At 36.0% G+C, this 23,261-nt stretch overlaps 1 protein-coding gene across 1 annotated transcript in view; it reads right to left on the minus strand.

Moving 5' to 3' along the window:
• Positions 1 to 23,261, minus strand: part of fap (fibroblast activation protein, alpha) — an 80,356-nt gene that overhangs the window by 23,592 nt on the left and 33,503 nt on the right. The window contains exons 12-20 of the mRNA XM_061879937.1: positions 20,114 to 20,243; positions 17,813 to 17,851; positions 15,543 to 15,641; positions 5,587 to 5,657; positions 5,471 to 5,524; positions 1,564 to 1,688; positions 1,411 to 1,461; positions 1,096 to 1,194; positions 958 to 1,027 (exon numbers count right to left, since the gene is read on the minus strand). Coding sequence (XP_061735921.1) covers positions 958 to 1,027; positions 1,096 to 1,194; positions 1,411 to 1,461; positions 1,564 to 1,688; positions 5,471 to 5,524; positions 5,587 to 5,657; positions 15,543 to 15,641; positions 17,813 to 17,851; positions 20,114 to 20,243 — 738 coding nt within the window. The remainder of the gene's footprint in view (positions 1 to 957; positions 1,028 to 1,095; positions 1,195 to 1,410; positions 1,462 to 1,563; positions 1,689 to 5,470; positions 5,525 to 5,586; positions 5,658 to 15,542; positions 15,642 to 17,812; positions 17,852 to 20,113; positions 20,244 to 23,261) is intronic.

Below are 23,261 nucleotides of genomic sequence, written 5' to 3' on the forward strand. Positions count from 1 at the left end.
TTGACGTATTAGTATTATGTTCAACCGTTGAAGTATCAGTTATGTTGAACCTTTGAAGTATCAGTTATGTTAATCTCGTCGAAGTATTAGTATCATTTTGAACATTTAAAGTATTAGTATTATGTTGAATGTTTGAAGTATCAGTTATGTTGAACCTTTGAAGTATCAGTTATGTTCATCTTGTCGAAATATTAGTATCATTTTGAACATTTAAAGTATTAGTATTCTTTTGAATGTTTGAAGTATCAGTTATGTTGAACCTTCGAAATAATAGTTAAACATTGAACATTTAAAGTGTCAGTATTATTTTGAGTCTTTGAAGAATCAGTTATGTTGAACCTTTGAAGTATCAGTTATGTTCATCTTGTCAAACTATTAGTATAATTTGAAATATTTGAAGTATCAGTATTAGATTAGATGGATAGTACTTTATTTATTCCGTCAGGAGAGTTTCTTCAGGAAAATTACAATTTTCAGCACAATCCCATTCAAAATCAGACAAACATTACAGGGAGACAGAACAGGATCGCTGATATTATGTTGAACCTTTGACGTATTAGTATTATGTTCAACCTTTGAAGTATCAGTTATGTTGAACCTTTGAAGTATCAGTTATGTTGAACCTTTGAAGTATCAGTTATGTTCAACCTTTGAAGTATCTGTTATGTTCAACCTTTGAAGTATCAGTTATGTTCATCTTGTCGAAATATTAGTATAATTTTGAACATTTAAAGTATTAGTATCAGTTATGTTGAACCTTCGAAATAATAGTTAAACGTTGAACATTTAAAGTATCAGTATTATTTTGATTCTTTGAAGTATCAGTTATGTTGAACCTTTGAAATATTAGTACAATGTTGAACATTTAAAGTATTAGTATTATGTTAAATGTTTGAAGTATCAGTATTATGTTGTATAGCTGTATGTATGTATGTATATATGATGGTGTTCACCTACACGTCAATGAGAAGAGGGTACTGTTTGGATGACTTGAAATCAGGCGGTAACATCATCTGATACCAAAGATCTGTTGGCAATCACGAACAATTGATGTTATCATTGAAAATGTTTCAATTCATCACATGACATTCTTACCAAATCCTGCGATCTTCAGCGTGCCGTACTTCATTGTTGGCATTCGAAATCCCTTAAGGACATACTCCAGTTCCTTGTTATCTTCAAGAGTGGACATCTCTGGTCCGGGAAAAAAAAAAGGAATGATATGATTTGATTTGTATCTTATTTTCTCATGAACTGTGAAGATTTCTTCTGTCACTGTTTTGAAAGTCAAACGGGAAAAACTGTAATGGACGTACAGAACCCAAAACCAGTGGAGTTGGAAACAATGTTGATTTTTTTTTTTTTTTTTTTTTTTTTTGTGCAAATATCAGCTCATTGGTGTGTACATACTTGCACCTGGTCCTCGGTTGTCCATGAGCGCGTAGGTGGGCAAACCCGGTCCTGGTCCAGACAAGCGTGGAGACAAAAGGTGCCGTCGTTATTGAGGTGACGAGAAATAAGATGACAGGATGGCGGGCGAGCGGACGCGGGCGTGTAACCAACCGTAGCAGTCCAAGCGGTAGTAGGAGGCGTTGACGCTGAAGTAAGCCGAGTTGTACTGACACCTGTCCTGGGCAAAGTCGCAGGTGAGACACTGACGGGCCGACGCTTGGCCTCCAATCTTCAGCCTGCCGCGCAAAACAAGGTGGGACTCTTGAGATGATGTCATGGCAACAACAAATGGGAAATAATCCCAACTGCTTTGCAAGAATCTCAAATGAGGGAAAAGAAGTGGCCGCACATCAACCATCTGGCATTTAGACCAAAGAAACACGTGTTTATGTGTAGAAAATATCATAACATGAGCCCTTTAGGGAGGAACTGCACTTTTTGGGAGGGTTTCCTTTCATCATTCACAATCCTTACAGCAGATAAGCACATTTAGTTGTTGTTTTTTTATGCATTTTAACTCATAAATAAAAGATAGCAGAAGTCAGCCAACAATGGAGCTAATGGAAGTTGCTCTATTCCGCCTATAAAGTGCTCTAAAACATCCAAAAACAGGTTTTATATACACACTATAAGTATATATGTCATGTAGTAACATTCATGATAACATGTAATATGTACATACAGTATTTTCATCATACTGTAAGTATATATGTAGTATCTATTAATATTCATAATAACATGTAATATTTATATATTTTGATCATGCTCTAAGTATACATGTAGTATCTAGTAACATTCATAATAACATGTAATATTTACATCTTTTCATCATGCTGTAAGCATATATGTAGTATCTAGTAACATTCATAATAACATGTACTATTTACATATTTTCATCATGATGTAAGTATATATGTAGTATCTAGTAACATTCTTAATAACATGACATAATTTCATCATGTTGTAAGTATACAAGTAATATCTAGTAACATTCATAATAACATGTAATATTTACATATTTTCATCATGCTGTAAGTATATATGTAGTATCTAGTAACATTCATAATAACATGACATATTTTCATCATGCTGTAAGTATACATGTAGTATCTAGTAACAGTCATAATAACATGTAATATTTACATATTTTCATCATGCTGTAAGTATATATGTAGTATCTAGTAACATTCATAATAACATGTAATATTTACATATTTTTATCATGCTGTAAGTATATATGTAGTATCTAGTAACATTCATAATAACATGTAATATTTACATATTTGTATCATGTTGTAAGTATATATGTAGTATCTCGAAACATTCATAATAGCATGTAATATTTACATATTTTGATCATGCTGTAAGTATATATGTAGTATCTAGTAACATTCATAATAACATGACATATTTTCATCATGCTGTAAGTATACATGTAGTATCTAGTAACATTCATAATAACATGTAATATTTATATATTTTGATCATGCTGTAAGTATATATGTAGTATCTAGTAACATTCTTAATAACATGACATTTTCATCATGTTGTAAGTATACATGTAGTATCTAGTAACAATCATAATAACATGTAATATTTACATATTTTCATCATGCTGTAAGTGTATATATGTAGTATCCAACAACATTCATAATAACATGTGAATATTTACACATTTTTAACCATGCTGTAAGTATATATGCAATTTAGTAACATTCATAATAACAAGTACTATTTACATATTTTCACCATACTGTTACTATATATGTAGTATCCATTAACATTCACGATAACATGTGAATATTTACACATTTTTATCATGCTATATATGTAACGTAGTAACATTCATAACAACATGTAATATTCACATATTTTCATTATACTTTAAGTATATATGTAATGTAGTAATATTATAACATGTATAATTTACATACAGTATTTTCATCACACTGTAAGTATATATGTAGTATCTATTAACATTCATAATAACATGACATATTTACACATTTTCAGCATGCTGTAAGTATACAGTATATGTAGTATCTAGTAACATTCATAATAACATGTGAATATTCACACATGTCCGTCATGCTGTAAGTATATATGTCATGTGGTAACATTCGTAAAAACATGTAATATTTACATATTTTCATCATGGTGTAAGTATATATGTAGTATCTAGTAACATTCATAATAACATGTGAATATTTACACATTTTTATCATGCTGTAAATATATGTCATGTAGTAACATTCATAATAACATGTAATATTTACATATTTCGATCATGCTGTAAGTATATATGTAGTATCTAGTAACATTCATAATAACATGACATATTTACATATTTTTAGCATGTTGTAAGTTTATATGTAGAATCTAGTAACATTAATTTTATGTGAATATTTACACATTTTCATCATCCTGTAAGTATATATGTAGTATCTAGTAACATTCATAAGAACATGTAATATTTACATATTTTCATCATACTGTAAGTATATATGTAATGTAGTAACATTCATAATCACTTGTAATATTTACATATTTTCATCATACTGTAAGTATATATGTAATGTAGTAACATTCATAATAACATGTAGTATTTACATATTTTGTTCATTTTAAGTATACATGTAGTATCTAGTAACATTCATAATAACATGTAATATTTACATATTTTCATTATGCTCCAAGTTTATATACCATGTAGTAACATTCATTGTAACATGTATTGTTTTAAAATTTTCATCATATTGTAAGTATATATATGTAGTATCTATTAACATTCATAATAACATGTAATATTTACATATTTTCATAATGTTGTAAGTATATATGTAATTTAGTAACATTCAAAATAACATGTAATATATACATATTTTGATCATGCTGTAAGTATATATGTAGTATCTAGTAATATTCATAATAACATGTAATATTTACATAATTTGACCATGCTGTAAGTATATATGTAGTACATATGAACATTCATAATAACATGTAATATTTACATATTCTCATCATACTGTAAGTATGTATATATATATAATGTTGTAACATTCATAATAGGGTGTAATATTTACATATTTTGGTCATGTTGTAAGTATATATGTAATGAAGTAACATTCATAATAACATGTAATATTTGAATGGTTTCATCATACTGTAAATCTATATTAAATGTAGTAACTAACATTCATAATAATGTGTAACATTTACATATTTTGATCATGCTGTAAGTATAAGCGTAGTATCTAGTAACAGTCATTATAAGATGTAAAATTTACATATTTGTATCATACTGTAATTATATAAGTAGTATCTAGTAACATTCATAATAACATGTTATATTTACATATATTGGTCATTTTAGGCATGTGGCGGTGTATTACTTCCACAGACTCATCACAACGCTCACATTCCCTTCAACAACAACAAGACTACTGATCATGGCAGACTTGATGAGAGACAACAAAGACCACTCTGGGACAAATGTCCACAAACTTCTATTTTTGAGCCTGAACATAAGGAGGATGATCTACAAGTTTTAGAAGCTGTGTGATAACAGAGGCAGCTTTAGTCAAACACCAAGCATCACGTAGCAGTATGGCTAAGTGCTAAAGAAGATATACAAACATAATAAAACAATCACTTACTGTACAACATCTGCTCTCACTGGGATAAATACTGACGGGATGTTTATATCTTCTTCTTTACATCAACAATGTAACATCGTACTTATAAACAAGCTTTTTTTTTGTTGCCATTGTCATCTCCGGGTCTAAGTTGGATGTCAAAGTTGACCAACTTAAAAATAGTCCATCTGCGTTAGCACATATAATAACAATATCATTAATATTTGTTAATATTCAGGTTATTGTTGGCACTTTGAGGATGTTTTTTTATTTTACTTAGAATACTTATTTTACTTAGAGTACTTATTTTACTTAGAGTACTTATTTTGACATCGCACTGCTTAAACAAAGTATGCACTTGTCCAAACAAAAGTACTTACTTGTACATATTCCTCTTGACGGGCACACCTTGGTACTCGTTACTGACAAAGTATCTGCGGGTGAGAAGGACGTTACTTCCCGTCGCCAGTTGAAATTCCCGCCAACTTCTACTCACATAGCGTCTTTTGTCACTTTGGAAATGTAGATGACCTCCCACCTGCCAGACGTGACAGCTGTTGCTTTGCCCTTCAGAGACAGTTAGAGTCAAGGCTTTTATTTTGCAAAGACAGTTGAAGAAGTCAAGGCTTTTGTTTTGCAAAGACAGTTGAAGAAGTCAAGGCTTTTATTTTGTCAACTTGCACAAGAAAGAGATGTTGCTTTGCCCTTCAAAGACAGTTAAAGAAGTCAAGGCTTTTATCTTGCAAAGACAGTTGAAGAAGTCAAAGCTTTTATTTTGCAAAGACAGTTGAAGAAGTCAAAGATTTTATTTTGCAAAGACAATTGAAGAAGTCAAGGCTTTTATTTTGCAAAGACAGTTGAAGAAGTCAAGGCTTTTATTTCGCAATGACAGTTGAAGAAGTCAAGGCTTTTATTTTGCAAAGACAGTTGAAGAAGTCAAGACTTTTATTTTGTCAACTTGCAACACAAGAAAGAGCTGTTGCTTTGCCCTTCAAAGACAGTTGAAGAAGTCAAGGCTTTTATTTTGCAAAGACAGTTGAAAAAGTCAAGGCTTTTATTTTGCAAAGACAGTTGAAGAAGTCAAGGCTTTTATTTCGCAAAGACAGTTGAAAAAGTCAAGGCTTTTATTTTGCAAAGACAGTTGAAGAAGTCAAGGCTTTTATTTTGTCAACTTGCACAAGAAGTAAGAGCTGTTGCTTTGCCCTTCAAAGACAGTTGAAGAAGTCCAGGCTTTTATTTTGCAAAGACAGTTGAAAAAGTGAAGGCTTTTATTTTGTCAACTTGCACAAGAAGAAAGAGCTGTTGCTTTGCCCTTCAGAGACAGTTGAAGAAGGCAAGGCTTTTATTTTGCAAAGACAGTTGAAGAAGTCAAAGCTTTTATTTTGCAAAGACAGTTGAAGAAGTCAAGGGTTTTATTTTGCAAAGACAGTTGAAGAAGTCAAGGCTTTTATTTTGCAAAGACAGTTGAAGAAGTGAAGGCTCTTATTTTGCAAAGACAGTTGAAGAAGTCATAGCCTTTATTTTGCAAAGACAGTTGAAGAAGTCAAGGCTTTTTTTTTGCAAAGACAGTTGAAGAAGTCAAGGATTTTATTTTGCAAAGGCAGTTGAAGAAGTCAAGGCTTTTGTTTTGTCAACTTGCACAAGAAGTGAGAGCTGTTGCTTTGCCCTTCAAAGACAGTTGAAGAAGTCAAGGCTTTTATTTTGCAAAGACAGTTGAAGAAGTCAAGGATTTTATTTTGCAAAGGCAGTTGAAGAAGTCAAGGCTTTTGTTTTGTCAACTTGCACAAGAAGTGAGAGCTGTTGCTTTGCCCTTCAAAGACAGTTGAAGAAGTCAAGGCTTTTATTTTGCAAAGACAGTTGAAGAAGTCAAGGCTTTTATTTTGCAAAGACAGTTGAAGAAGTCAAGGATTTGATTTTGCAAAGACAGTTGAAGAAGTCAAGGATTTTATTTTGCAAAGACAGTTGAAGAAGTCAAGGCTTTTGTTTTGTCAACTTGCACAAGAAGTGACAGCTGTTGCTTTGCCCTTCAAAGACAGTTGAAGAAGTCAAGGCTTTGTTTTTGCAAAGACAGTTGAAGAAGTCAAGGCTTTTATTTTGCAAATACAGTTGAAGAAGTCAAGGCTTTTATCTTGCAAAGACAGTTGAAGAAGTCAAGGCTTTTATTTTGCAAAGACAGTAGAAGTCAAGGCTTTTATTTTGCAAAGACAGTTGAAGAAGTCAAGGCTTTTATTTTGCAAAGACAGTTGAAGAAGTCAAGGCTTTTATTTTGCAAAGACAGTTGAAGAAGTCAAGGCTTTTATATTGTCAACTTGCACAAGAAAGAGCTGTTGCTTTGCCCTTCAAAGACAGTTGAAGAAGTCAATCCTTTTATCTTGCAAAGACAGTTGAAGAAGACAAAGCTTTTATTTTGCAAAGACTGTTGAAGAAGTCAAGGCTTTTATTTTGCAAAGACAGTTGAAGAAGTCAAAGCTTTTATTTTGTCAACTTGCAACACAAGAAAGAGCTGTTGCTTTGCCCTTCAAAGACAAGTTGAAGAAGTCAAGGCTTTTATTTTGCAAAGACAGTTGAAGAAGTCAAGGCTTTTATTTTGCAAAGACAGTTGAAGAAGTCAAAGCTTTTTATTTTGCAAAGACAGTTGAAGAAGTCAAAGCTTTTATTTTGTCAACTTGCAATACAAGAAGGAGCTGTTGCTTTGCCCTTCGAAGACAGTTGAAGAAGTCAAGGCTTTTATTTTGCAAAGACAGTTGAAAAAGTCAAGGCTTTTATTTTGCAAAGATAGTTAAAGAAGTCGAGGCTTTTATTTTGTCAACTTGGACAAGAAGAAAGAGCTGTTGCTTTGCCTTTCAAAGATAGTTGAAGAAGTCAAGGCTTTTATTTTGCAAGGACAGTTGAAGAAGTCAAGGCTTTTATTTTGCAAAGACAGTTGAAGAAGTCAAGGCTTTTGTTTTGCAAAGACAGTTGAAGAAGTCAAGGCTTTTATTTTGTCAACTTGCACGAGAAGAAAGTGCTGTTGCTTTGCCCTTCAAAGACAGTTGAAGAAGTCAAGTCTTTTAATTTGCAAAGACAGTTGAAGAAGTCAAGGCTTTTGTTTTGCAAAGACAGTTGAAGAAGTCAAAGCTTTTATTTTGCAAAGACAGTTGAAGAAGTCAAGGCTTTTATTTTGCAAAGACAGTTGAAGAAGACAATGCTTTTATTTCGTCAACTTGCACAAGAAGAAAGAGCTGTTGCTTTGCCCTTCAAAGAAAGTTGAAGAAGTCAAATTTCTTATTTTGCAAAGACTGATGAAGAAGTCAAGGCTTTTATTTTGCAATGATAGTTAAAGAAGTCGAGGCTTTTATTTTGTCAACTTGCACAAGAAGAAAGAGCTGTTGCTTTGCCTTTCAAAGACAGTTGAAGAAGTCAAGGCTTTTATTTTGCAAAGACAGTTGAAGAAGTCAAGGCTTTTATTTTGCAAAGACAGTTGAAGAACTCAAGGCTTTTATTTTGTCAACTTGCACAAGAAAGAGCTGTTGCTTTGCCCTTCAAAGACAGTTTGAAGAAGTCAAGGCTTTTATTTTGCAAAGACAGTTGAAGTCAAAGCTTATATTTTGCAAAGACAGTTGAAGAAGTCAAGGCTTTTATTTTGTCAACTTGCACAAGAAAGAGATGTTGCTTTGCCCTTCAAAGACAGTTAAAGAAGTCAAGGCTTTTATCTTGCAAAGACAGTTGAAGAAGTCAAAGCTTTTATTTTGCAAAGACAGTTGAAGAAGTCAAAGATTTTATTTTGCAAAGACAATTGAAGAAGTCAAGGCTTTTATTTTGCAAAGACAGTTGAAGAAGTCAAGTCTTTTATTTCGCAAAGACAGTTGAAAAAATCAAGGCTTTTATTTTGCAAAGACTGTTGAAGAAGTCAAGACTTTTATTTTGTCAACTTGCAACACAAGAAAGAGCTGTTGCTTTGCCCTTCAAAGACAGTTGAAGAAGTCAAGGCTTTTATTTTGCAAAGACAGTTGAAAAAGTCAAGGCTTTTATTTTGCAAAGACAGTTGAAGAAGTCAAGGCTTTTATTTCGCAAAGACAGTTGAAAAAGTCAAGGCTTTTATTTTGCAAAGACAGTTGAAGAAGTCAAGGCTTTTATTTTGTCAACTTGCACAAGAAGTAAGAGCTGTTGCTTTGCCCTTCAAAGACAGTTGAAGAAGTCCAGGCTTTTATTTTGCAAAGACAGTTGAAAAAGTGAAGGCTTTTATTTTGTCAACTTGCACAAGAAGAAAGAGCTGTTGCTTTGCCCTTCAGAGACAGTTGAAGAAGGCAAGGCTTTTATTTTGCAAAGACAGTTGAAGAAGTCAAAGCTTTTATTTTGCAAAGACAGTTGAAGAAGTCAAGGCTTTTATTTTGCAAAGACAGTTGAAGAAGTCAAGGCTTTTATTTTGCAAAGACAGTTGAAGAAGTGAAGGCTCTTATTTTGCAAAGACAGTTGAAGAAGTCATAGCCTTTATTTTGCAAAGACAGTTGAAGAAGTCAAAGCTTTTGTTTTGCAAAGACAGTTGAAGAAGTCAAGGCTTTTATTTTGCAAAGGCAGTTGAAGAAGTCAAGGCTTTTGTTTTGTCAACTTGCACAAGAAGTGAGAGCTGTTGCTTTGCCCTTCAAAGACAGTTGAAGAAGTCAAGGCTTTTATTTTGCAAAGACAGTTGAAGAAGTCAAGGCTTTTATTTTGCAAAGACAGTTGAAGAAGTGAAGGCTCTTATTTTGCAAAGACAGTTAAAGAAGTCATAGCCTTTATTTTGCAAAGACAGTTGAAGAAGTCAAAGCTTTTGTTTTGCAAAGACAGTTGAAGAAGTCAAGGCTTTTATTTTGCAAAGGCAGTTGAAGAAGTCAAGGCTTTTGTTTTGTCAACTTGCACAAGAAGTGAGAGCTGTTGCTTTGCCCTTCAAAGACAGTTGAAGAAGTCAAGGCTTTTATTTTGCAAAGACAGTTGAAGAAGTCAAGGCTTTTATTTTGCAAAGCCAGTAGAAGAAGTCAAGGCTTTTATTTTGTCAACTTGCACAAGAAGAAAGAGCTGTTGCTTTGCCCTTCAAAGACAGTTGAAGAAGTCAAGGCTTTTATTTTGCAAAGACAGTTGAAGAAGTCAAGTATTTTATTTTGCAAAGACAGTTGAAGAAGTCAAGGCTTTTGTTTTGTCAACTTGCACAAGAAGTGACAGCTGTTGCTTTGCCCTTCAAAGACAGTTGAAGAAGTCAAGGCTTTTATTTTGCAAAGACAGTTGAAGAAGTCAAGGCTTTTATTTTGCAAATACAGTTGAAGAAGTCAAGGCTTTTATTTTGTCAACTTGCACAAGAAAGAGCTGTTGCTTTGCCCTTCAAAGACACTTTGAAGAAGTCAAGGCTTTTATTTTGCAAAGACAGTTGAAGTCAAAGCTTATATTTTGCAAAGACAGTTGAAGAAGTCAAGGCTTTTATTTTGCAAAGACAGTCGAAGAAGTCAAGGCTTTTATATTGTCAACTTGCACAAGAAAGAGCTGTTGCTTTGCCCTTCAAAGACACTTGAAGAAGTCAAGGCTTTTATCTTGCAAAGACAGTTGAAGAAGTCAAAGCTTTTATTTTGCAAAGACAGTTGAAGAAGTCAAGGCTTTTATTTTGCAAAGGCAGTTGAAGAAGTCAAGGCTTTTGTTTTGTCAACTTGCACAAGAAGTGAGAGCTGTTGCTTTGCCCTTCAAAGACAGTTGAAGAAGTCAAGGCTTTTATTTTGCAAAGACAGTTGAAGAAGTCAAGGCTTTTATTTTGCAAAGCCAGTTGAAGAAGTCAAGGCTTTTATTTTGTCAACTTGCACAAGAAGAAAGAGCTGTTGCTTTGCCCTTCAAAGACAGTTGAAGAAGTCAAGGCTTTTATTTTGTCAACTTGCACAAGAAGTAAGAGCTGTTGCTTTGCCCTTCAAAGACAGTTGAAGAAGTCCAGGCTTTTATTTTGCAAAGACAGTTGAAAAAGTGAAGGCTTTTATTTTGTCAACTTGCACAAGAAGAAAGAGCTGTTGCTTTGCCCTTCAGAGACAGTTGAAGAAGGCAAGGCTTTTATTTTGCAAAGACAGTTGAAGAAGTCAAAGCTTTTATTTTGCAAAGACAGTTGAAGAAGTCAAGGCTTTTATTTTGCAAAGACAGTTGAAGAAGTCAAGGCTTTTATTTTGCAAAGACAGTTGAAGAAGTGAAGGCTCTTATTTTGCAAAGACAGTTGAAGAAGTCATAGCCTTTATTTTGCAAAGACAGTTGAAGAAGTCAAAGCTTTTGTTTTGCAAAGACAGTTGAAGAAGTCAAGGCTTTTATTTTGCAAAGGCAGTTGAAGAAGTCAAGGCTTTTGTTTTGTCAACTTGCACAAGAAGTGAGAGCTGTTGCTTTGCCCTTCAAAGACAGTTGAAGAAGTCAAGGCTTTTATTTTGCAAAGACAGTTGAAGAAGTCAACGCTTTTATTTTGCAAATACAGTTGAAGAAGTCAAGGCTTTTATTTTGTCAACTTGCACAAGAAAGAGCTGTTGCTTTGCCCTTCAAAGACACTTTGAAGAAGTCAAGGCTTTTATTTTGCAAAGACAGTTGAAGTCAAAGCTTATATTTTGCAAAGACAGTTGAAGAAGTCAAGGCTTTTATTTTGCAAAGACAGTCGAAGAAGTCAAGGCTTTTATATTGTCAACTTGCACAAGAAAGAGCTGTTGCTTTGCCCTTCAAAGACACTTGAAGAAGTCAAGGCTTTTATCTTGCAAAGACAGTTGAAGAAGTCAAAGCTTTTATTTTGCAAAGACAGTTGAAGAAGTCAAGGCTTTTATTTTGCAAAGGCAGTTGAAGAAGTCAAGGCTTTTGTTTTGTCAACTTGCACAAGAAGTGAGAGCTGTTGCTTTGCCCTTCAAAGACAGTTGAAGAAGTCAAGGCTTTTATTTTGCAAAGACAGTTGAAGAAGTCAAGGCTTTTATTTTGCAAAGCCAGTTGAAGAAGTCAAGGCTTTTATTTTGTCAACTTGCACAAGAAGAAAGAGCTGTTGCTTTGCCCTTCAAAGACAGTTGAAGAAGTCAAGGCTTTTATTTTGCAAAGACAGTTGAAGAAGTCAAGTATTTTATTTTGCAAAGACAGTTGAAGAAGTCAAGGCTTTTGTTTTGTCAACTTGCACAAGAAGTGACAGCTGTTGCTTTGCCCTTCAAAGACAGTTGAAGAAGTCAAGGCTTTTATTTTGCAAAGACAGTTGAAGAAGTCAAGGCTTTTATTTTGCAAATACTGTTGAAGAAGTCAAGGCTTTTATTTTGTCAACTTGCACAAGAAAGAGCTGTTGCTTTGCCCTTCAAAGACACTTTGAAGAAGTCAAGGCTTTTATTTTGCAAAGACAGTTGAAGTCAAAGCTTATATTTTGCAAAGACAGTTGAAGAAGTCAAGGCTTTTATTTTGCAAAGACAGTCGAAGAAGTCAAGGCTTTTATATTGTCAACTTGCACAAGAAAGAGCTGTTGCTTTGCCCTTCAAAGACACTTGAAGAAGTCAAGGCTTTTATCTTGCAAAGACAGTTGAAGAAGTCAAAGCTTTTATTTTGCAAAGACAGTTGAAGAAGTCAAGGCTTTTATTTTGCAAAGACAGTTGAAGAAGTCAAGGCTTTTATATTGTCAACTTGCACAAGAAGAAAGAGCTGTTGCTTTGCCCTTCAAAGACAGTTGAAGAAGTCAATCCTTTCATCTTGCAAAGACAGTTGAAGAAGTGAAAGCTTTTATTTTGCAAAGACAGTTGAAGAAGTCAAGGCTTTTATTTTGCAAAGACAGTTGAAGAAGTCAAAGCTTTTATTTTGTCAACTTGCAATACAAGAAGGAGCTGTTGCTTTGCCCTTCGAAGACAGTTGAAGAAGTCAAGGCTTTTATTTTGCAAAGACAGTTGAAGAAGTCAAGGCTTTTATTTTGCAAAGATAGTTAAAGAAGTCGAGGCTTTTATTTTGTCAACTTGGACAAGAAGAAAGAGCTGTTGCTTTGCCTTTCAAAGATAGTTGAAGAAGTCAAGGCTTTTATTTTGCAATGACAGTTGAAGAAGTCAAGGCTTTTATTTTGCAAAGACAGTTGAAGAAGTCAAGGCTTTTGTTTTGCAAAGAGAGTTGAAGAAGTCAAGGCTTTTATTTTGTCAAATTGCACAAGAAGAAAGTGCTGTTGCTTTGCCCTTCAAAGACAGTTGAAGAAGTCAAGTCTTTTATTTTGCAAAGACAGTTGAAGAAGTCAAGGCTTTTGTTTTGCAAAGACAGTTGAAGAAGTCAAAGCTTTTATTTTGCAAAGACAGTTGAAGAAGTCAAGGCTTTTATTTTGCAAAGACAGTTGAAGAAGACAATGCTTTTATTTTGTCAACTTGCACAAGAAGAAAGAGCTGTTGCTTTGCCCTTCAAAGAAAGTTGAAGAAGTCAAAGTTCTTATTCTGCAAAGACTGATGAAGAAGTCAAGGCTTTTATTTTGCAAAGATAGTTAAAGAAGTCGAGGCTTTTATTTTGTCAACTTGCACAAGAAGAAAGAGCTGTTGCTTTGCCTTTCAAAGACAGTTGAAGAAGTCATGGCTTTTATTTTGCAATGACAGTTGAAGAAGTCAAGGCTTTTATTTTGCAAAGACAGTTGAAGAAGTCAAAGCTTTTATTTTGCAAAGACAGTTGAAGAAGTCAAGGCTTTTATTTTGTCGACTTGCACCAGAAGAAAGAGCTGTTGCTTTGCCCTTCAGAGACAGTTGAAGAAGTCAAGGCTTTTATTTTGCAAAGACAGTTGAAGAAGTCAAGGCTTTTATTTTGCAAAGACAGTTGAAGAACTCAAGGCTTTTATTTTGTCAACTTGCACAAGAAAGAGCTGTTGCTTTGCCCTTCAAAGACAGTTTGAAGAAGTCAAGGCTTTTATTTTGCAAAGACAGTTGAAGTCAAAGCTTATATTTTGCAAAGACAGTTGAAGAAGTCAAGGCTTTTATTTTGTCAACTTGCACAAGAAAGAGATGTTGCTTTGCCCTTCAAAGACAGTTAAAGAAGTCAAGGCTTTTATCTTGCAAAGACAGTTGAAGAAGTCAAAGCTTTTATTTTGCAAAGACAGTTGAAGAAGTCAAGGCTTTTATTTTGCAAAGACAGTTGAAGAAGTCAAGGCCTTTATTTTGCAAAGACAGTTGAAGAAGTCAAAGCTTTTATTTTTGCAAGGACAGTTGAAAAAGTCAAAGCTTTTATTTTGCAAAGACAGTTGAAGAAGTCAAGGCTTTTATTTTGCAAAGACAGTTGAAGAAGTGAAGGCTCTTATTTTGCAAAGACAGTTGAAGAAGTCAAAGCTTTTATTTTGCAAAGAGTTTAAGAAGTCAAAGATTTTATTTTGCAAAGACAGTTGAAGAAGTCAAGGCTTTTATTTTGCAAAGACAGTTGAAGAAGTCAAGGCTTTTATTTTGTCAACTTGCACAAGAAAGAGATGTTGCTTTGCCCTTCAAAGACAGTTAAAGAAGTCAAGGCTTTTATCTTGCAAAGACAGTTGAAGAAGTCAAAGCTTTCATTTTGCAAAGACAGTTGAAGAAGTCAAGGCTTTTATTTTGCAAAGACAGTTGAAGAAGTCAAAGCTTTTATTTTTGCAAAGACAGTTGAAGAAGTCAAAGCTTTTATTTTTGCAAAGACAGTTGAAAAAGTCAAAGCTTTTATTTTGCAAAGACAGTTGAAGAAGTCAAGGCTTTTATTTTGCAAAGACAGTTGAAGAAGTCAAAGCCTTTATTTTGCAAAGAGTTTAAGAAGTCAAAGCTTTTATTTCGCAAAGACAGTTGAAAAAGTCAAGGCTTTTATTTTGTCGACTTGCACCAGACGTAAGAGCATTTGCTTTGGCCTTCAGAGACAGTTAAAGAAGTTAAGGCTTTTATTTTGGTGACTTGCACCAGAAGTGACAGCTGTTGCTTTTCACACAAAAGTTGAGGTGTGTATTTTAAGGTTAAATATTGACTAAAACATTGTTGTCCACCAAACATTTTTGACCATAATTAATTGTGTCATAATATTATCTGTTATGACAGAAGGGATTTTATTTCTCCAAAATCGACCTTATTTCTGAAAGTACAAGGTCAAGATGAAAGTCCAAGGTTGAGGTGAAAGTATAAGGTCGAGGTGAAAGTCCAAGGTCGAGATGAAAGTCAAAGGTCGAAGTGAAAGTCCAAAGTCGAGGTGAAAGTCCAAGGTCGAGGTGAAAGTCCAAGGTCGAGGTGAAAGTCCAAGGTCGAGGTGAAAGTCCAAGGTCAAGGTGAAAGTCCAAGGTCGAGGTGAAAGTCCAAGGTCGAGGTGAAAGTCCAAAGTGGAGGTGAAAGTCCAAGGTGGAGATGAAAGTCCAAGGTCAAGGTGAAATTCCAAGGTCGAGGTGAAAGTCCAAAGTCGAGGTGAAAATCCAAGGTGGAGGTGAGAGTCCAAGGTCGAGGTGAAAGTCCAAGGTGGAGGTGGAGGTGAAAGTCCAAGGTCAAGGTGAAAGCAGGTGATGTAACTCACGTCTTTGATGAGATGAATGTGTTTATAGCCGCTGGTGTCGCTCATCACCTTGTAGAAGCTGATGTCATCGTCAGTGAAGAACAGTGGTAGCGGCACATACTGCAGCCAATACAACAATACAAGACATGCATTTAATAACAATAAATATCAATAATAAAACAATAAATGGAGGGAAAACAACAATACGTTTAAGTAATACAACAATACATGAGAAGGAATAAAAACAAAAAATTGAGATACTAAAAAGAATAACACAACATATGAGATACTTTTAAATAATAACACAATACATGAGAATAAATTAAACCATAAATGGAAAGAATAAAACAATATATGAACACGAATACAATAATAAATGAGAAAGAAAACAACAATAAATGAGAATGAATAAAATAACAAATGAGAAAGAATACAACAATAAATGAGAAAGAATAAAGCAATAAATGAGAAAGAATAAAACAGTAAATGAGAAATAATACAAAAATAAGTAGAAGGAATACAACAATCATCCATCCATCCATCCATTTTCTACCGCTTATTCCCTTTCGGGGTCACGGGGGGCGCTGGCGCCTATCCCAGCTACAATCGGGCGGAAGGCAGGGTACACCCTGGACAAGTCGCCACCTCATCGCAGGGCCAACACAGATAGACAGACAACATTCACACTCATCAAAGAGAAAAAATTCAATAATAAATGGAAGTAATACAACAATAGAAGGAAGGAATTAAACAATAAATGGAAGTAGTAAAAAATGAATAGAAGGAATACAACAATTATGAGAAGGAACAAAATAATAATAAAGAGATACTAGAAAGAACAACACACATTAGATACTTTTAAATAATAAAACAATACATGAGAAGGAATCATACAATAAATAGGAAAGAATACAACAATAAATAGAAGTAATAAAACAATAAACAGAAGGTTTAAAACAATAATTGAGAAAGAATAAAACAATAAGTGGAAGGAATACAACAATAAATGAGAAGGAATCAAAACAAAAAATAGAGATACTCAAAATAATAAAACAACACATGAGATACTTTTAAATAATAACACAATACATGAGAATGAATTAAACCATAAATGGAAAGAATAAAACAATATTTGAACACAAATACAACAATAAATGGAAGGAATACAACAATGAATGAGAATGAATAAAATAACAAATAAGAAAGAATACAACAATAAATGAGAAAGAATAAAACAGTAGATGAGAAATAATACAAGAATAAATAGAAGGAATACAACAATCAATGAGAAAAAATACAACAATAAATGGAAGTAATACAACAATAGAAGGAAGGAATTAAAGAATAAATGGAAGTAATAAAAAAATGAATGGATGTAATAAAACAATAGAAGGAAAACAACAATTATGAGAAGGAACAAAATAATAATAAAGAGATACTAGAAAGAATAAAACATATTAGATACTTTTAAATAATAAAAAAATAAATGCGAAAGAATTATACAATAAATAGGAAAGAATACAACAATAAATAGAAGTAATAAAACAATAAACAGAAGGTTTAAAACAATAATTGAGATAGAATAAAACAACAAGTGGAAGGAATACAACAATAAAACAGAAGGAATAAAAACAAAAAAGAGATACTCGAAATAATAAAACAACAATTTTGATACTTTTTAAATAATAAAACAAATGTAAATAATGAAACAATAAATGGAGGGAAAAAACAATACATGGAAGGAATACAACAATGAATTAGATCCATTTAAAAAATAGAACAATAAATGCAAGGAACAAAACAACAAATGAGAAGGAATAAAAACAAAAAGTAGAGATACTAGAAAGAATAAAAGAACGCATGAGATACTTTTAAACACAATACATGAGAATGAATAAAACAATAAATGAGAAATAATACAACAATAAATACAATGAATAAAACAATAAATCATATATTCTTAAATAATAACAATAAATTAGAATGACTGAAACAATAAATGAGAAGGAATAAAAACAAAAAAGAGGTACTTGAAAGAATAAACCAACACATGAGATCAATTTAAATAATAAAAGAATACATGAGAAGGAATAAAACAAACTGTTTTGAATGTTTTTGATGAGTTTGCAGCACTTTAGTCAAAGTTGTGCCAACTCTGTTCTCAAGTCAAACTTAATAAAATATCTTAATGATATAGATATATTATTTACAGTATGTACACTATTTATGTATATAAACATATTTATATTTGTATACATTAATATTTACATTAATATTTTTTCCACACTTACATGACCGATCCAGCCGGTCTTGCTTGTTTGTTCAAAGTTCTGTGGAAAAGGAGACCAAGTTAGTGGGGAAGCAGGCGACATCATACTGGATGTCTTCACTGTGTGGTGATGTCATACTTGATGTCTTCATTGTGAGGCGACATCATACTTGATGTCCTCACTGTGAGGCGACATCATACTCGATGTCTTCACTGTGAGGCGACATCACACTTGATGTCTTCACTGTGAAACGACACCATACTGGATGTCCTCACTGTGTGGTGATATCATACTTGATATCTTCACTGTGAGGCGACATCATACTAAGTGTCGTCACTGTGAGGCGACATCATACTAAGTGTCTTCACTGTGTTGTGACATCATACTTGATGTCCTCACTGTGTGGTGACATCATACTTGATGTCCTCACTGTGTGGTGATATCAAACTTGATGTCCTCACTGTGTGGTGACATCATACTTGATGTCCTCACTGTGTGGTGATATCAAACTTGATGTCCTCACTGTGTGGTGACATCATACTTGATGTCCTCACTGTGTGGTGATATCATACTTGATGTCCTCACTGTGAAACGACATCATACTGGATGTCCTCACTGTGTGGAGACATCATACTTGATGTCCTCACTGTGTGGGGACATTATACTTGATGTCCTCACTGTGTGGAGACATCATACTTGATGTCCTCACTGTGTGGAGACATCATACTTGATGTCCTCACTGTGAAACAACATCATATTGGATGTCCTCACTGTGTGGAGACATCATACTTGATGTCCTCACTGTGTGGTGATATCATACTTGATGTCCTCACTGTGAAACGACATCATACTGGATGTCCTCACTGTGTGGAGACATCATACTTGATGTCCTCACTGTGATACGACATCATACTGGATGTCCTCACTGTGTGGTGATATCATACTTGATGTCTTCACTGTGTTGTGACATCATACTTGATGTCCTCACTGTGTGGTGACATCATACTTGATGTCCTCACTGTGTGGTGATATCAAACTTGATGTCCTCACTGTGTGGTGACATCATACTTGATGTCCTCACTGTGTGGTGATATCATACTTGATGTCCTCACTGTGAAACGACATCATACTGGATGTCCTCACTGTGTGGAGACATCATACTTGATGTCATCACTGTGTGGTGACATCATACTTGATGTCCTCACTGTGTGGAGACATCATACTTGATGTCCTCACTGTGTGGAGACATCATACTTGATGTCCTCACTGTGAAACGACATCATACTGGATGTCCTCACTGTGTGGAGACATCATACTTGATGTCCTCACTGTGTGGTGATATCATACTTGATGTCCTCACTGTGAAACGACATCATACTGGATGTCCTCACTGTGAAACGACATCATACTGGATGTCCTCACTGTGTGGTGACATCATACTGGATGTCTTCACTGTGTGGTGATATCATACTTGATGTCCTCACTGTGAAACGACATCATACTGGATGTCCTCACTGTGTGGAGACATCATACTTGATGTCTTCATTGTGAGGCGACATCATACTAAGTGTCTTCACTGTGAGGCGACATCATACTAAGTGTCTTCACTGTGTTGTGACATCATACTCGATGTCCTCACTGTGTGGTGACATCATACTTGATGTCTTCACTGTGAAACGACATCATACTTGATGTCCTCACTGTGAAACGACATCATACTGGATGTCCTCACTGTGTGGTGACATCATACTGGATGTCTTCACTGTGTGGTGATATCATACTTGATGTCCTCACTGTGAAACGACATCATACTTGATGTCCTCACTGTGAAACGACATCATACTGGATGTCCTCACTGTGTGGAGACATCATACTTGATGTCTTCATTGTGAGGCGACATCATACTCGATGTTTTCATTGTGAGGCGACATCATACTGGATGTCCTCACTGTGAAACGACATCATACTTGATGTCCTCACTGTGAAACGACATCATACTTGATGTCCTCACTGTGTGGTGACATCATACTGGATGTCCTCACTGTGTGGTGACATCATACTTGATGTCCCCACTGTGAAACGACATCATACTGGATGTCCTCACTGTGTGGTGACATCATACTAAGTGTCTTCACTGTGTGGTGATATCATACTTGATGTCCTCACTGTGAAACGACATCATACTTGATGTCCTCACTGTGAAACGACATCATACTGGATGTCCTCACTGTGTTGATGTCTTCACTGTGAGGCGACATAATAGTCGATGTCATCACTGTGAGGCGACATCATAGTCGATGTCTCCACTGGAGCGGCTGCTACCTGGTTTTCTCTCCAGATGTTCCCGTCCAGGTCATAGATCTGCACGCGCACGTGGTTCTGCTTCCTGGTCAGCCACTGCACAGCCAGGCGCTCCTCCGTCACCCAGGTGACCGAGCACAGCAGGTGGTCCCTGCACACACACACACACACACACACACACACACACACACACACACACACACACACACACAGCCATCACACCCAGGACACCACATGGGACACCACCACCAGGAGACCAGTGACTTGAGGAGAAGGAGACATGTGACTTGAGAAGGAGACATGTGACTTGAGGAGAAGACATGTGACTTGAGAAGGAGACATGCGACTTGAGAAGGAGACGTGACTTAAGAAGACGTGACTTGAGGAGAAGGAGACATGTGACTTGAGGAGAAGGAGACATGTGACTTGAGGAGAAGGAGACATGTGACTCTAAAAGAAGACATGTGACTTGAGAAGGAGACATGTGACTTGAGGAGAAGACATGTGACTTGAGAAGGAGACATGTGACTCTAAAAGAAAACATGTGACTTGAGGAGAAGACATGTGACTTGAGGAGAAGACATGTGACTTGAGAAGAAGACATGTGACTTGAGGAGAAGACGTGACTTAAGAAGACGTGACTTGAGGAGAAGGAGACATGTGGCTTGAGGAGAAGACATGTGACTCTAAAAGAAGATATGTGACTTGAGAAGGAGACATGTGACTTGAGGAGGAGACATGTGACTCTAAAGGAAGACATGTGACTTGAGGAGAAGGAGACATGTGACTTAAGAAGAGGACATGAGAAGGAGACGTGTCTTGAGAAGAAGGAGACATGTGACTTGAGGAGAAGGAGACATGTGACTTGAGGAGAAGGAGACATGTGACTTGAGAAGGAGACATGTGACTTGAGGAGGAGACATGTGACTTGAGGAGAAGGACATGTGACTTGAGAAGAGGACATGAGAAGGAGACATGTGTTTTGAGGAAAAGGAGACATGTGACTTGAGGAAAAGGAGACATGTGACTTGAGGAGAAGGAGACATGTGACTTAAGAAGGAGACGTGACTTGAGGAGAAGACATGTGACTTGAGGAGAAGGAGACATGTGACTTGAGGAGAAGGAGACATGTGACTTGAGGGGAAGGAGACATGTGACTTGAGGAGAAGGAGACATGTGACTTGAGCAGAAGGAGACATGTGACTTGAGCAGAAGGAGACATGTGACTTGAGGAGAAGGAGACGTGACTTGAGGAGAAGACATGTGACTTGAGAAGGAGACATGCGACTTGAGAAGGAGACGTGACTTAAGAAGACATGTGACTTGAGGAGAAGACATGTGACTCTAAAAGAAGACATGTGACTTGAGAAGGAGACATGTGACTTGAGGAGGAGACATGTGACTCTAAAGGAAGACATGTGACTTGAGGAGAAGGAGACATGTGACTTAAGAAGAGGACATGAGAAGGAGACGTGTCTTGAGAAGAAGGAGACATATGACTTGAGGAGAAGGAGACATGTGACTCTAAAAGAAGACATGTGACTTGAGGAGAAAGAGACATTTGACTTGAGGAGAAGGAGACATGTGACTTAAGAAGAGGACATGAGAAGGAGACGTGTCTTGAGAAGAAGGAGACATGTGACTTGAGGAGAAGGAGACATGTGACTTGAGAAGGAGAAATGTGACTTGAGGAGAAGGAGACATGTGACTTGAGAAGGAGACATGTGACTTGAGGAGAAGGAGACATGTGACTTGAGGAGAAGACATGTGACTTGAGAAGGAGACATGTGACTCTAGAAGGAGACATGTGACTTGAGGAGAAGGAGACATGTGACTTGAGAAGAACACATGTGACTCTAAAAGAAGACATGTGACTTGAGAAGGAGACATGTGACTTGAGAAGAACACATGTGACTCTAAAAGAAGACATGTGACTTGAGAAGGAGACATGTGACTTGAGGAGGAGACATGTGACTTGAGAAGGAGACATGTGACTTGAGGAGGAGACATGTGACTTGAGAAGGAGACATGTGACTTGAGGAGGAGACATGTGACTTGAGAAGGAGACATGTGACTTGAGGAGGAGACATGTGACTTGAGAAGGAGACATGCAACTTGAGAAGGAGACGTGACTTAAGAAGACGTGACTTGAGGAGAAGGAGACATGTGACTTGAGGAGAAAGAGACGTGTGACTTGAGAAGGAGACATGTGACTTGAGGAGAAGACATGTGACTTGAGAAGGAGACATGTGACTTGAGGAGAAGACATGTGACTTGAGAAGGAGACATGTGACTTGAGGAGAAGACATGTGACTTGAGAAGGAGACATGTGACTTGAGAAGGAGACATGTGACTCTAGAAGAAGACATGTCACTTGAGAAGGAGACATGTGACTTGAGGAGAAGACATGTGACTTGAGGAGAAGACATGTGACTTGAGGAGAAGACATGTGACTTGAGAAGGAGACATGCGACTTGAGAAGGAGACGTGACTTAAGAAGACGTGACTTGAGGAGAAGGAGACATGTGACTTGAGGAGAAGGAGACATGTGACTCTAAAAGAAGACATGTGACTTGAGGAGAAGGAGACATGTGACTTGAGGAGGAGACATGTGACTCTAAAAGAAGACATGTGACTTGAGGAGAAGACATGTGACTTGAGGAGAAGACATGTGACTTGAGGAGAAGAAATGTGACTTGAGAAGGAGACATGTGACTTGAGGAGAAGACATGTGACTTGAGAAGGAGACATGCGACTTGAGAAGGAGACGTGACTTAAGAAGACGTGACTTGAGGAGAAGGAGACATGTGACTTGAGGAGAAGGAGACATGTGACTCTAAAAGAAGACATGTGACCTGAGGAGAAGGAGACATGTGACTTGAGGAGGAGACATTTGACTCTAAAAGAAGACATGTGACTTGAGGAGAAGACATGTGACTTGAGGAGAAGACATGTGACTTGAGAAGGAGACATGTGACTTGAGGAGAAGACATGTGACTTGAGGAGAAGACATGTGACTTGAGAAGGAGACATGTGACTTGAGAAGACATGTGACTTTAGAGGGAGACATGTGACTTGAGGAGACAAGTGACTTGAGAAGGAGACATGTGATTTGAGAAGGAGACATGTGGCTTGAGAAGGAGACATATGACTTGAGGAGGAGACACGT

Source organism: Nerophis ophidion, linkage group LG19, assembly GCF_033978795.1.
Source record: "Nerophis ophidion isolate RoL-2023_Sa linkage group LG19, RoL_Noph_v1.0, whole genome shotgun sequence".
Taxonomy (NCBI): Eukaryota; Metazoa; Chordata; class Actinopteri; order Syngnathiformes; family Syngnathidae; genus Nerophis; species Nerophis ophidion.